The 16,187-nt window shown below is 34.8% G+C and overlaps 1 protein-coding gene across 1 annotated transcript in view; it reads left to right on the top strand.

Moving 5' to 3' along the window:
• The window catches only part of piezo2a (piezo-type mechanosensitive ion channel component 2a), a 149,335-nt gene that overhangs the window by 31,285 nt on the left and 101,863 nt on the right, over window positions 1-16,187 (top strand). Inside the window, exon 3 of the mRNA XM_073864229.1 lies at window positions 9,211-9,336. Coding sequence (XP_073720330.1) covers window positions 9,211-9,336 — 126 coding nt within the window. The remainder of the gene's footprint in view (window positions 1-9,210; window positions 9,337-16,187) is intronic.

The raw sequence follows: 16,187 nt of genomic DNA, 5'->3' as shown, positions 1-16,187 counted from the left end.
TATTTGGTGATCATTGGTAAATGTAGAGACAATAATAAGGAATATAAATGTGTCCAAGACCAATTTTCTCATCCTCCGCAACAATTTTCAATCATTGTTTAAGCCCTCAAGGAACTAACATTTTCAAAAAAATTATTGGAAGGGACATAATTGACTGTGACACTCAAAATGTCTACCAGGTAAGCAGTTCTAAATTGAAATTTTGTTTGTCATAGTCCCTAGACAACTTTTTAGTTCTCATTACCGAAACATGAGTTTGTAAATGCATATATGTAATGTAATATCATGTTGTGGTAATGATCATTTTTTGTAATAATAATCTAAAAAAAGTAAATAATTTTATAGCAAATATTTTTTAAATCCTCTAAAAATAATGGTAATAGTAAGTTCAGACCTTAATCTTATATGTGCAAAAAAAAATTGGCTTCAAGTTTTTTTTTTACGATTCTGATTCTGGACACAGATTACGTGAGAATGGACACTGGATTTCATGAGAATCACCCTTATATCAGTTTGTGTGTCTCTGGAGAATGGAACCCATGAGTTTTGCATTGCTACCAGTTAAGCTGCACTAACACACAATATCGTGCAAGCTGACAAACTGTTTTTATCACGCATTATACAAAGCTTGACTCCTCAAGCATTGGCATGAAAATAAGTGTAGGCAAAATAAACAAAAGCGTCTTTTGGAGTCATAAGGATATTTGGTATGCACTCTTATTGCTACAATTTTTCCTCAGGCATTTTAAAGACTCCTGTTAGTTTTGGCTTTGTGAGCATATTTGTTCAATAATGAATAACTGATATTAAGACTCTGTCTACGGTATCTCGAACATTTTGTTTTTTGTCAGCCTCAAACACATTTATGCCGGGTCATTCCTAGGACACCGTGCCATTTATGATGATACAACACTATTGTTTATCATATTACATGAAAAAGTTCTTGCTGTACTTTAGAGAAATCATGTTTACACCAGACCTCACAATTTTTTGAATTACAAACAGTGTAATTTATCAAATAATGTGACAATAGATTCTGTATCCTGTAAATCAGTTGTTATAAAACAGGGGGGCATGGCACCCGTGCCAGGTGCGCCCCATGTTTATGATATTATATGAAATATATAAATTTGTCATAAATGCTGTGTAATCAAATTTAAGAAAAATAAAGCTTCTAAAAACACAGGACAACAGAAATAATAGCTGTTTTTTGTTGATAATAAAAAGTATTGCTGTGATTTGAGATTAGCTACCTGTTTTCTAGTACACCGAGTCTGTTTTCATATTAGTTCCACAGTTTTGCAAACATTTCCACCTACTGCCAAAAAGTTTGCTGTAATACATCATACACTTGAGAAGTTCATGGCATCAGATCGGAGAACAAATAACCTTAAAGCATTAGCTATGTAATATATCTAGCATGATTCAAGAGATAAACATAAAGGCAATGGATATACTTAAAGACTCTACTACAGATAATCATATTATATACATTTTGCATAGCATGCAACTTACAGTAATTTTGTTTATAAATCACCTATTTTGTATATATTACAGCAATTTGTTTAGCAGAATTTTTTATGCCTTTCACAAACGTGGGTTGGGTATGCCAGGAAGAAAGGGTCAGACTAGGGCTTTGTTCATTTTTTATAAATGAATCAGAGGCTATGATGATTCAGTTTCTTGATATGTAAACTTGGAAACCAGATGGTGAGATAAACACAATTGTGTCCCAAAGCGTCTATTGAACTATATTGGTTTTAAATGACAAATGTAAAAGAAATCTTCTTGAACTGTTTTTGCCTTACTTAGACTTTTAAAAAGGACACTAATTTATCTTACAAATTATTTTATAATATAATGTTTTATAAATATCTTTAAAATTTTATAACGATTTTAATCTAGTTTATTAATATTATTTCTGTACTTATAAAACTTTAATATGCACATAGGCACTAAAAAAATGTCAAGGGTTTACAGTGAAGTGTGTATTTTTGGGTATTTCAATTCTTTCTTCTGTCTCATCTATAAAAAATATGCAGCATTTTTGTTAAATCAACATATATTTTTATGTAACTTTAACTTAAAAAAATAAGTTAAACAATTTCATCTGAATTTATTACACTGTAAAAAATACTATGCTGCCTTCAACTTGGATTTACAATTCATTTCAACTTACTATTATTTATCTTAAAACCTAACAGTTAACTTAACTCAAACCATTTCAGTAAACCGGTTGCATTAGACCATTTAAATTTTAAAACACATACTGTGTACTTGAGTCATGTGCAATTTTGCACTTATATTTAAGTAGTGTGAACTAAAATATAAGTGCATAACTGCATATGACTCAATTTGTTTAAGTTTACAGTACTTAAATGTATGTATTTTAAAACTAATGCAACCGGTTTACTTAAATGGTTTGAGTTGAGTTAACTTTTAGGTTTTACAGTGTAGAGATGAGTTGTTATAACTACAGGTGAGTTGTTATAACTTATAAAATTAAGTTGACCTTTCTCAACTATATTTTATAAGTTGTTACAACTCATCTCTGTTGACATGACTTGTAAATCTGAGTTGATTTAACAAAAAATTTTAAGGCAGCAAAGTATTTTATACAGTGAAGTTATGTCAATTTTTTAAAGCCAATACTTAGAATTATAGGTTAAAATCATACTTTCAAAATCAACCAAAATTAATAATTAAGTGTAGGCTGATTTAGCTAAAAGTGTAAAGACCAAAGCTCAGTGACGTTTAAGTATTTCAGCTAACCAATAGTGTGAGTTTGGGTGGTTTTTTAACCATTAAAAATCTTTTAAAATACCTTTTTTAATTCGCAATTCCTTTTCGTTCCACCAGGGGCAACGAAATGACGCAATTCACCTTCACTTAAGAATGACTTTACGTAAAGACTCTGGGATCCTTTTTCTCTCTGGCTTAATGCCATTACAGTCTAAGAATGAATTGATTCAAATCAATTATGTCAATTACAACAGGACAGACATTCCCGTAGGAGTAAAATTTTTATAGCATTGATTAAATTTGGCTCTATCCTGCTCAATGCTCTCAGTCCGGAATATCAATATCTATATACATCACTAAAAGCTTTAGGACATGTGATAGTATTACAAGATGACTGACCGAAGATCCGATGTCGTCAGTGCTGGTGCATTGTCTGTAAGATGTGGTTAAATGATCAATGGGGATATTGACTGAAAGTCCCTAATCTAAATTATATTTACAAAAAGGAGCCAATTGCCAATACCAATATCTCTGGTTTGATGGATCCAGGGGGCTTTTTGAGTCATTGAGCAAACCAACTCCAACTTTCAATTTGGAAAACGAGTTAGATAATGAAACTCCAGAAAACAGGGCAATAGCACATAAGGATTTGGTTCGAGCAGTCTGTGCTAGACCAGTCCACATTTCTGACCTCTGAAATAATGAAGATGCGTCTAACATTTTTACCCAATTACTTACCACATTCAAACCGTGAGACCCATTCAGACTGTCTGAAAGGGATGAAGTGGCTCATGAGGGAAAAGAATAACGAGAAACTGAAGCCTAAACGACACGCTGACGTGAACGCGCCAACAGAACGGACATTATTTCTCCGCCACTAAATAACAAACACATCTGGTCCATATTTGCGTTTCCTGTGCCAGTATTGCCGCGGAGGCTCTTATCCTCAGTTTCTGCTTTAAATAAAAATATGCTACAGCTCATAATGGCTTCAATACATGGTGTGACTGATTCGTGGTCTCTTTTTGTTTAAAGTCATCATTAGCACATATCCCATTCATTGAATTATTGCGTAATATATTTTATATCACTCTACACACTTATGAAAAACTATGAAACTTTTGCTGAAGAGTTGGAACCAGACAAAGCCGCCTAAAACGGATTCGCTTTCGAACAGAATGTCGTCTTATTGGGTTAATTGTACAGACAGTAAAAATTATGCGGCATGACCAGACGTGTTAAATATTTTCGTAACAGCAAACGCTCGTAATGGTCACAAAACCTTGGCAGTGTTTTTCTCAGCAACAACAGTTGTCGATAGTTTGTATCTCTTAGATGACTGAGATAAGATTATCTCAATAGATGTCGGAGGATGAATAAAGACAAGTGTGCCAATTGTGTGAAGACATAAGTCTTTCTGACAGTACTTTATATTAGCAGGTGTAAAGTTGCAAGATTTTTTTAGCTACTGAAATGATTTATTGGAAAATAAAATACAGCAAATAATAAATATGAGTATTAATACAGTATGTAACAATTATTATGAGTCATTAATAATGAGTCATTCGTATTTTTTCCTTTGAATTTTCTATGAAGAAAAAAAGGCTGAATGTTTAAATTGAAAACATCTGTTAAAAGTTTTGTAGTACACAAGCATATAAATAGCCTTAAAACAAATAGACATTGAATAAACAATTTTTAAACTGTTTTGACTTCTCACAAAACATTATGTGGATTTCACACAACATTTAGGACTTAAAGGAATACTCCGCTTTCATAAAAAAATCACGATAATTTACTCACTCCCATGTCATCCAAAATGTTGATGTCTTTCTTTGCTAACTCGAGAAGAAATATATTTTTTTCTCAATTTAATAGACTTTATTGGACCTCAACAGTTTACAGTTTCATTGCAGCTTCAAAAGCTTCAACTTCTCATTTTGCACCAACCGTGTGACGTGCAAGGCGACCTTACGTAATGTGTAAGCACGTCGATAGGTCACGTATGACGTATGCGAAAATACCGCCAAAAGTGGAGAAAAATGACCGTTCTGACGTTATTGTATGAGAAATGATATTAATTAATGTCTTTGTGTCAGTTTATTGTTTAAAATGGTCCGCACGTGTGCGTTTCACATATATAACGTGTGACCTTTCGACGTGATTACGCAAATACGTAAGGTCACGCCGATACGTCGCACAGCTAGTGCAAGACGAGAAGTTGTGGTTTAAAAGTGCTTATTTTTATCGTCGAAAATGACACTTTTTTCACTAGAAAAGACTAGGCGTGTAACAATACATCGATATGGATTGATACATCGATTTTATTTCTAACGATCCGATGCATCAATGCCACACGTAAAAATCAATTTTAGGTACTTTTATTTTGACGCTCTCCATGTCCCCATTCCTTGACGTAACCTCCATCTACACATTTCTGTCAAAGTGTGCATTTTTGTTTATTTTCATCTGCTAGCGTCAGCAAGTGAATGCGATGCAGCAACAAAGCAGTTGTAGCAGCGAAAAAACAGTGAAAGAGACAAAAGACGAGCGTCTGTTTAGCACTGCAGATGATATTGTCCATGCAAAACACAGTGTCTTCTCTCTTGACATGTTGACAGATTTATTTTTTATATTAATTTATTTTTCAATTTAATATTTTTTTTTCAAAACTACCTCAGCGATTGTCACTATTGCACATTTTGGCACAAAATACTGAAAGACTTTGACTGTTGCTGTCATAAGCTTGATGTTATGTGACATTTTGCCCCTCATTATTCATTTTTCTTTATTTAAAAAAAGTGTATTTTTGTTAGTTTGTTGTTGTAAATGTTCCAGTAAAGACAGAGATTGTGCCATTTTCAAAGAGTTTAATTAAATGTTTATTTTATATATTTTGGTTGCATTTGTAAGTAAAAATGTAACTGCTTAACTAGGCACGTAATATAAAAATATCGATAAATTAATCGTATTGGATCGAATCGTAACTGCATCGAAGAAGTGTTTGATGTATCAGCAAAAATCGCATCGCTGGCGGAGAAAAAAACTATTTTGTATCGAATCTTAATGAACTGTCCAATTTACACCCCTAGATAAGACCCTTACGTCTCGTTTCGGATTGTTTAGAGCCGTTTGAAGCTGCGTTAAAACTGCAATTTTAAACTGCATTGAAACTGTAAACTGTTGAGGTTCAATAAAGTTTATTAAATTGAGAAAAATCCTGGAATGTGTTCCTCAAAAAACTGAATTTCTTCTCGACTAAACAAATAAAGACATCAACAACTTGGACGACATGAGGTGAGTAACTTATCAGGATTACATTTTTATAAAGTGGAGTAATCCTACCGAGCACCTAAGGTGACATTGGAGTAAAAAAAATCTAGTTTCATGTGCTCACGCTAAACCTTCATGTGCTCATGTGAAACCTTCATGTGCAGAATTTTTTTTAAGTTTAGTTCGCGTGCTAACGTGAAACTTTTGCGCGCTCACGTGAAACTATCTCATGCGCACGTGAAAGCGAAAGCACGCGAAACTAAACACGTTAGTTTCACGTAAGCATGCGAAAGTTTCACGTGAGCACGTGATAGTTTTACGTGCGCACGCGGAACTAAACTTTTATTAATTTTGCTTCATGTGCCCTTAGGGGCTCCGTCCGTATATTCTTTATGACTTTCCTACATAAAATCATCATACATAATGTAAAATGAAAACATAACGTTGATATCTTTAATATTGACTGAGTAAGATCATTTCAAAGTAATCTTTGAAATGATCTTACACTTATTATATGAAATCAAACTTTGATGCTCCTAATCTCATCATTCGATAATGAAGCTTTAGCTTGCATTTCACAGACAGGGTCACAAATCTAAAGTCTGCTTGGTTTACTTCAAAAGTCTCCTTAAATTTTAGCTCTGGCCCTGGTCGTATAAGTCATGAGATTATATATGAGTTATCAGTCTTGTGAGCGTGTTTTGTGTGACAGCATGTTAACTTTAAGACAATAAGCGTGTCAGATGATTGTAAGTGTTGGCTCAGAGTGTTTAAAGATCTGCACTGTGTCTGTAATATGACAGCTCAGTTTAGTCTGGTCTACTCCAACCCAGTCTCTCATGAACATTAAGTGCTCCTGTATGCCTTCATTTTCATTTCTTTCTGTTCATTTCACCAACTACATTGTGTGACTGCTGTTGTTTTTGATCCATTAGTGTGTTAATAATCTATTAGAGTGTTTTTCTTTTCGCTAAACCTTATTATTCTGTGATGAAGACATTTTTGGCCTTGGTATTATTTTCGAACATTATGGTGTGCTATGAAAACAGTGCGTGTATTAGGACTGATACATAATACTTTATTGAAATCCACAGGGAGTGAAATGATCCCCTCTTATTACCTTTGATATTTTGAATATAATAATCAAACGTGCTCTTGTGAATGTAAGAGGTCTGTGATTAATCAGAAGAGATGTGTGCACTTATTCTGACACATTTAACGGTGGCCGCTTCAGACACACTTATGTTACGCACACACTTTTCTTAAACACTTTCACAACCACATTTTAAAAGAGCAAAAACGAACTGCATCCAAATTTTTTGCTACATGTTTTTTAAAATATATAATGTTGAAGAATAGTGAATGGTTGACATTTCTGATCCTAACCCTGCCTGTAAGGTCATGTCAAATATTAAAAAATCAATTATTGAAATCAAACTTTATAGTCTTATAATTACTGTAGAGACTTTAGCCTGGATTTCACAGACAGGATCACATATTTCTAAAATGTTCCTACACCCTTTCTCTGTACTGTAGATAAAATGTTATCAGTTTATACACTCCACCTTCCTTCCTTCTTGTTTATCACTGGCAATTGAATTAACCATTTATTAGTTTGCATATATTGCCTTTGTACTGGATGGATGACCTTTAAAAGTGCAGTGTGTAGCCTACTTTTTAGAAGGATCTCTTGACAGAAATGCAAAATAATATACAAAACAATATTATCAGGGGTGCATAAAGACATTTTTATAATGAACCATTATGTTTTTATTACCTTAGAATGAGACGTTTTTATCTACATACACAGAGTGTCCCCTTACGTGGAAGTCGCCATTTTGTGCCGCCATGTTTCTACAGAAGCCCTTAATGGACAAACTTTTTTACTAAGTTGTCTCCGACGATAACATATTTTTCCGGTGGTGGCTACCATAGCTTCTCTATGCGTTTCAAAAGCGAAGGGTGAGCAGTGGACTGAGCCGCTGGTTGCAATTCGCAACCTCACCACTAGATGCCGCTTAAATGTACACACTGCACCTTTTTTAAAGGGCCATGGCATGAAAATCTGACTTTTTCCATGTTTAAGTGCTATAATTGGGTTCCCAGTGCTTCTATCAACCTAGAAAATGTGATAATGATAAACCCAGTAACTTGATGTCATAAGGAGATCTTATTATAATAATACTGCCCCTTAATCTGCACTATCCAGAGAGAGAGAGAGAAAATAATTCACAACACAATTGAGTTTCAATTGCAACAAACCACCATTATTGCGATCAGTGTTTGAATTTCATCAGCTCATTTGCATTTTAAAGGACACACCCAAAACGCCACATTTTTGCTCACACCTACAAAGTGTAAATTTTAACATGTTATAATAAATTATCTATATGGTATTATGAGCTAAAACTTCACATGTGTACTCCGGGAACACCAAAGATTTATTTTACATCTTTAAAAAGTCTGGTGACATGGCCCCTTTAATATGTATGGGATGGTGCCCAAATTTCACAGTGCATCAAAATGCTGTTGTTCCTTCAGTAGTGGACCATCCAGCATGCACCTCCTTCCCCTTTAAATCCAAAAAATGTTTATACAGCTTTAGAAACTAATTTTAAAACCTTTCAACCCCTTTAAGGCTTATAATTATGTTACTCACAGCACTGCTTCAATTGAAACTTTTTACCTTATGGCCTTAAACTCACTCTGTGTCCAGTGATCCTACATGATGAATGGCCTAAACACCAGCCAAAAATATCAATGGTTAATGTATGCCGAGAAAAAGGGAGAGAGAGAGAGAGAGAGAGAGAGAGAGAGAGAGAGAGAGAGAGAGAGAGAGAGAGAGAGAGCTGTATTACAAAAGTGAATTTCCGGTAATTACAGCAGCTATTTCCTATAGGAGCAGAAAGATGTTTTCAACTCAATGAACTTTCACTCTGACATGAGGAATGCTTGGTTTTCCTAAAGCAAGCGTCACTGCTGGACTTACCTGGCCTACAACCATACCAATGGTTATTACAAGCCATTGAGATTTTATTGCTCCGTAACAATTACACAAAGGTTTTATTTCATTTTTTCACTCACTTTTTGTTATGACCAGCTCTGCACAGACGTTAGGCCCACCCAATTCCTAACTTGTTGTAGACGTTAGCAAATGTTCCTCATTTATTTATTACTCTTTTCTTTCTTTTGCAGGTCACACCGGACGCTTGTTGAAATCCCTGTGTTTTACCAGTATGACTTTTCTATTGCTGCACATCATCTACCAAATCACAATCAACAGTCTGTTAGCAGGAGACAAAATTGAACCCAACTTCAACTGTGAGTATCAACTACCTGTACTACTCACAAGAAAACTAACATTTCAACATTCATCCCATTAACATTTCAGTTTTTGCAAAGAGACATTCTTCTCACCGTCATTTCAATTTTGTTTATTTCTTCTCAAAAATCTTTGGAGGAACATCTAAGAAGAAGTTAAAAATTTTAATGAAAAATACCAACATACTCAAAACTTTAAGTCTTTAGAGCTATAAACAATCAGTTCCTGTTAGCAATCATTTCATTCAATACATTTGTCATCCACATAAAGGATTTATTCAGTAAAACAATCACACAAATATGAGAAGAGCTTGCGGCACTTAGACTTTCCCTTTGGAATGTAATCATACAGTATTTATTCTCAGAGTAAGCAAATAAAGTACTCTTTGTCAACATTAATATCTAATTAAATTATAACATCAAACATGACTGATTGCTACTTGCAAATAACCGCAATGTTGGAAAAGGGCGAGTCTTTATTGGTTAATGTACACAAGTCCTAACATTGTGGTAGGGGTTTTACTTTGTCAATTGCCTGCATTGCTGCAAACAGCAGTATGTAATGGCTACCTTGTGTACATTTGTTGTTTTATATTTGTTAAATATATTTGTTTTATTGGTGTATCTGTGGTTGGAGAAAGCATTAAGCTGGGTGGTTTTCACGCAATCTTGGTTGCAAGATTTTTAAACATTTTACTGAACTTTTCACACAATTTAAAAAAACTCATTACCGTAACCGTTTAACACTGTCAATACCAGAGCATGTTTTTCTAAAATAAATAGAAGTAATGATGCCTAAGGAAGTTTTTATTAATTATACATAATGAGACATTAATGAAGTATATTTTAATAAAAAATTGTAAATGTATTTTTTTTTAAATCCAGAAAACGACCTGTATCGGTAATGAGAATCAAAATGTTGTTTACACAGACAAAGAAAATTAATCTTTTCAGTTAAAAAATAAAGTAATCCGTTATTCTTGTAGCCTTTTAGAACCAACTTTCTGTGTGCCCTTAAATATATTTCCACTATTTCTTAATTTAATTATACATGAATAATCAATACTGTCATTGTTTTTTGTCATTTTTAATTTGAGAATATCTAGTAGAACATCCAGTTTTTCAGAATATTTTAAGTTTACTCTTAAGTTTATTTTAAATTAAGTTTCTATAAATTATATTAAGTTTATAATTTATACAGTTTTATTAATATAAAGCTATAAATTTAGTAACTCTGTAAAAATGATATTTTATTCAATAAATATAACTCCTCACTATTGAGGAGACTTGAATTGTCTCAACTTGAATTGTATATTCAAGTTGTTTAAACATAAAAAATTAAGTGCAACAAGGAATTTTTTACAGTGTGTTTGAAATCCAACATGTAGTGCACATAGAGAGACGCATTATGGTAATGAGATTTTCAGCACAAAATGCAATAAAATACAAAAATTATTAATTCCTGTTAAAAAAATAAATGTGCAAAGTAGAGAACAACATTATGTTTGTTATGACCATTTTTGTGTTACAAAATTATATGTTTTATCTAGGGCTGTCAAATATTTTATAGACGGTTTCATCGGACACACGTGATACACGTCTGGATCCGAACCTTACTTCCGGTTTCGTTTTTTTAATGGTCTGACTAGTTGCTAAACTGATCTTTGAACAAATGCCTCGTCGGAAATAACAAATGTTTTGTTTTCCTAGGTAATCTATGTGTTGTTTTTTGCTTGTTATATAAATAAACTACGTTTAAAGAACTTTGTTGTTATTTATTCTTAGCGGAGTTTACCGGAAGTTACTTGTGGACCGCGACAGCCGCTTCTTTATGTTGTTACTGCTGAAACGGTCTATATAAGTATTACTTGATATTTCGATTAATTTATCTATTTAATCGTATTAAATTGTATATAAATATTTGCATGTAAATGGAGAAATTACCAACAAATTGAATAAAATAAACTGTGCTTTTCATGTTTTTTCAGGTTGGTCTGTGGTTTAAAGTACAGAAATTGAATTAAGTAATCAAAAAGAATACTGCATACACTGTAAAAATTATGTGATTTGAAATTATTTCAATATATGTTTTTATGTTATTTTAAAGACCCACATTTTTTAAGACTAATGATATTGGACCCAATCACTTTTTCTCTAATTTAGTGCATATGTCCACTTGTTAGTGCGCTGTCAGTGAAATCCATTCCACTTGATCGTTGCCCTAATAAATTAAACTCTGTTTGCATTTCAGCTACAGCCTTGATTTCCACGCTGCTGTTTCATTCTGGCCATATAATTTAAACTCCATTTCGTATTTTCACCACATTGTACTTCTGTGACACGTCAAGGTAAACACAACTTTAAGGCTATAAAATAAATTGTTTAATTTAAAGGCACCAGAATACAAGAAAATGTTACGTATGCTATCTGAAGCCTTGAAACGCGTATTTCTGGGCACAGGCTTTAGATGTGTGCAGTTGTGCAAAAAATATTTAATGCCATGATGTTTCACGAGAATGACCCAACTATTTTTGGATCCCCATTACCATTCAGTCAAAAGTTCTTCAAAGAACCGTTATTATAGTCTAAAGATCCTTATTTCACAGAAAGCCAAAGATTGTTATTCATAAACCGATTTTTGGCATATTTTAAAAAATTGGCTTTGGCCGATTTTGCTGCAAAATTAGGCCGATTAATAGGCAGGCGCATCTGCGGGCACCTAAGCGCTGTTGTAGAACTCGTGACGCTGCCTCTTGCTGCAAGCAAGCAGATCGCTCCCGTCTCGTGTGTGTGCAGCCATGCCTTGTTCACAAACAGCTTTACTAAATGATGGCGGGATCGCGCGAATTAAGCAGCCAGTACAACAGCGCGACGGGCTTTTGTCTCGCGGTACACTGTCCGTGCAAAGATTAGGCTCATTTCATGTGATTAATGAGTGATGATGAGTTTTGTTTGCGTGACAGAGAGAGAAGAGCCACGCGTGCACGCTTTCTGTCTCCCTGCTTTTATTACTCAAAACAAAACTGACCCGATGGCGAAAGGTCGGAAGACCAAATCATATCCACAAAGGAAATGTTTTTCGTGTTGTTACAGTAAGACTTTGTTTACAGTTTTGCGCTGCTCAGCCTGGATTAGAACACAGCGCGTCCGATTCGCGAACTGACTCCTTTGAACGGATTCGTTTGAATGAACGATTGAAACAACAGATCTGTCCCAACACTAAACTCACAAGACGTCACTGTCAGCACAATCAGTCACTTATAGCGTCTCAGAAATGAGAATGTAAATGTGTTTAGAAAGATTTGCCCTAAATAACGGTCTCAACTAAAAACCATAGACATTTACTATGTTAACTTTATGATGAATAAATATTTTATCAGGTCTACCAAATAAGGATTTTATCCTACAAAGCAATAAAAGCCATGGTAAAAAACTGATCAAAGATTATGACAGCAGAGTGTCAGGTAATATCTGTGTCTGATAAATGCATGGTGCAGAGGAGGTTGTAAAACTCTTCAGAAAGACCAGTCATATATTTTTAAATACTTTGACTTAAATAGTGAAATTTTTGCATTTAAAATATCTGCTAATAATGATGAGAACATTTTGATTATTATGTACATATAGAAAATCGGCCAAACATATCGGCCATCGGCTGCCCTGATTTCTAAAAAATCGGCATCGGCCAGAGAAAAAGCATATCGGTCGACCTCTAATATATACATAAAAAAAAAGAATCTTACCAATTGAAATCAAACCCAACCATATTCAAGTTATCATTTAAAAAGTACATATGCTAAAATTAAAATAGACCTGAACGCAATGAAATCATTCAGTTTCTGAAGGCTACTGTAGATTAATAATCACTTACTATGTTGAACATTTAAATTAATTCATTTAGCAGATGATTTTATCCAAAGTGACTTACAAATAAGGGAGGATCCAACATTTTGTCTAAAAAGCCAACAATAAGATTAAACAGATGGCATCACAAAATTCCAATATTAAGCCGATACCAATTTCATTTGTAGTGATGGCCAAAGTTTTGTTGACTCATGGAGAAGAAAATACGATTTCAGAATCAATCAAACCATCCAATGATACCAAGAAACAAACCATGAAACACAGCTTGCGGTTACCATCTGTTAGCAACACTATAATAAGGTTGGAATCCTTGGCTGGCCCAGAACACAATTTTTGTCATTTACATACCACATATTAGTTACAGATGAGGAAAATAAAAGCGCTCTTTTCACCGAATTTATTAGCCATTTAAACGGCAGAAATGAAAACCACACAAAACGTTCGAAACTTCGCATGATGGTACCTTTTTTAACAAATTCAAACGTGTGCACAGGAAATGGCGTACAAAGCCGCCTAAGCCCATTCTGTGCATTTTCAAGGCTGCCGAGCTGACCAAAGGTGACCCGAGGTCAAAATATATGCCTGGATCATGTTACCCCCGACACAAAAGCTCAAACAGAACCCCAGACCGTAACTGGGCCTCGGCCCAAGCAGGCCTGCACACAACTGGCACGCAGCGCTAGCCACTTTCTCCAAGCATGTAAGCCGCAACATCTGTGCTCAAGATGGAGATAAACTTATTATGAACAGCGAACGGCTCGTATATATCAAAGTTACTTCAAATACTCAAATGTATTTACCTTTATTGCGTGAATACACAGTATACACAATGAATATTTGTAACTTAACTACTGGTTCTTATCACTCTGATTCAATTGTTAGGTTTATTAAGCACTAAGAGCAAAAAATATTCAAATGTAGTAAACCATGAGAGACCACAAGTGAGGGCTGATCCTATGATGTGTGCACACAAAAGCAAAGCGAATATTTGCAGGATTACTTTTCTCTCGCGTGAGTGTAAAACAACATTTTCTGATACAAAGCTCTTTGCTGATTGGCTTGCGCAACTACACGTCATGCAAATTTTACACTCAAGTAATTTTTTACTTGCATGATGTTTGGGGCAAGCATTGTCCATTTATAGCAGTTGCATTGCCAAATTTGCGTCATTTGCCGTGCACTATTTTTTTATTTGTGTCTTTGCATTGACTTTGTGTGTAGTGTAAACTACTCATGCAAATAATCAACTGTATACGGAGTGCTACATATGACACAAGCAAGAGTTAAAAGTTAAGCCTGTCATTTCTGCACCACTAGATTTGTTTTTAATAAATCGACTGCCGTATATAATACATAGCAAAAACTTTTCAAAGGACAAGTTCGGTATTTTACACTTAAAGCCTTGTTTTCAGATTGTTTATGATGACATGAAACGGTTTTGACTGAAATTTGGACATATGATGCTGGCCTGAGAATTTTCGGGTGTTTATTGTATCACCTCCCACCTCTATAATGGGTTTATAGGTGCACAGTAACAATCCTTCCTAAAATGCATTAAACTTTCGTTTACAAAGACGTGAAACTCACCGAGTGGTCAGGGGTGTTCACTGATACACTCACACAAAAATCGCTGCAAAATACGCATTCCGACAGATTTTATTGTTGTTTTTGTCTAACTCCATTGACTTGTATTAGATGTGCTGTGAGGTACGATATTACTCCGCCGCCGGGAACCCGTTTGTATTCTTGCAATTAGCAAAGGCGAATTATTGCCACCAACTGGGCTGGAGTGTCTATTATTTAAGCTCTCAACAGAAGAATATAAGGGTGTGAGGCGTTTGAAAAAATAGGTCCACACGTTTACAACGAATGCTAAAAAACCTGTTGAAAAGCATCTTTTGCAGTGATTTTTGTGTGAGCATATCAGTGAACACCCCTGACCACTCGGTAAGTTTCACGTCTTTGTAAACGAAAGTTTAATGCATTTTAAGAAAGATTGTTCCAGTGCACCTATACACCTATTGTAGAGGTGGGAGGTGAACATATGTCCAAATTTCAGTCAAAACCGTTCTATTTCATCATAAACAATCTGAAAACAGGGCTTTAAGTGTAAAATACCAAACTTGTCCTTTAAAGATTTTTTTGGGTCTTAGTAAGCATTTTAATAAAATCCCTTCTGACTTACAGGTGCCAAAAACAACAGTTGGCATATGAAACAGCTCTGAGCCGAGCACAGAGATAATGCCTCTGAGGCTTTTAGCAACGGGATATGTATGCACCAGGACACAGGTCTACCAAAAAAACTCTAATATTTATGCCATATAATGCAAAACATGTGCTGGCTTTTTTGTAGTAATCTTGTGAAAGGTTACCCAATAATTTAAAATAACTTTTGGCTGGTAGAGTTTATATCTGATGTAAGGAACTACAAGTCAACAGTGAGTAAGCATTAAAAAATAACCATGTTGAGTTCTGTAACGGTACATTCACACGGCGCATAAGCGTTAACGCTTCTCATTTACTTTTAGATCGGCAATCAGCCAGTCAGATCGCCTTATGCAAATAACCTGATGCAGAGCCAGTCAATTACGTTTGTGTAAGACCGGAGAACAAAGGAGCATGGGTTGCGGCCACTGTGATTGGCTGTTGGCCACACTTCAGACACGCCCTCCGTCATGCGTTAATGCTGTACCGTTGGCGCAAAGTTGAATCTTAAGAAGACGTCTTAATTCATCAGTATGAATAGAGCAGATGAATCTGAATATTCCTGTGTTCTGTATTATTTACCTCCCATCAGTTTACTAATGTTGGGGAGTAGTTAACTACATTTTACGGTAGCTTGACGGTAGTTCAGTTACTTTTAAAACAGTGTAGCTTTAACAGTAGTTAAATACTTTTACGCTACAGCAAGTAGCGGCGTATCGCGACCAAACGCTACATTACGTTGTGCCTCCTGCAAAATGCAGCGCACTGAATGCAGCAGCGTC

The sequence above is a fragment of the Misgurnus anguillicaudatus genome, chromosome 25 (genome assembly GCF_027580225.2).
Source record: "Misgurnus anguillicaudatus chromosome 25, ASM2758022v2, whole genome shotgun sequence".
NCBI lineage: Eukaryota > Metazoa > Chordata > Actinopteri > Cypriniformes > Cobitidae > Misgurnus > Misgurnus anguillicaudatus.
The sequence above is the reverse complement of the archived record's forward strand: the minus strand, read 5'-3'. Positions and strand labels throughout refer to the sequence as shown.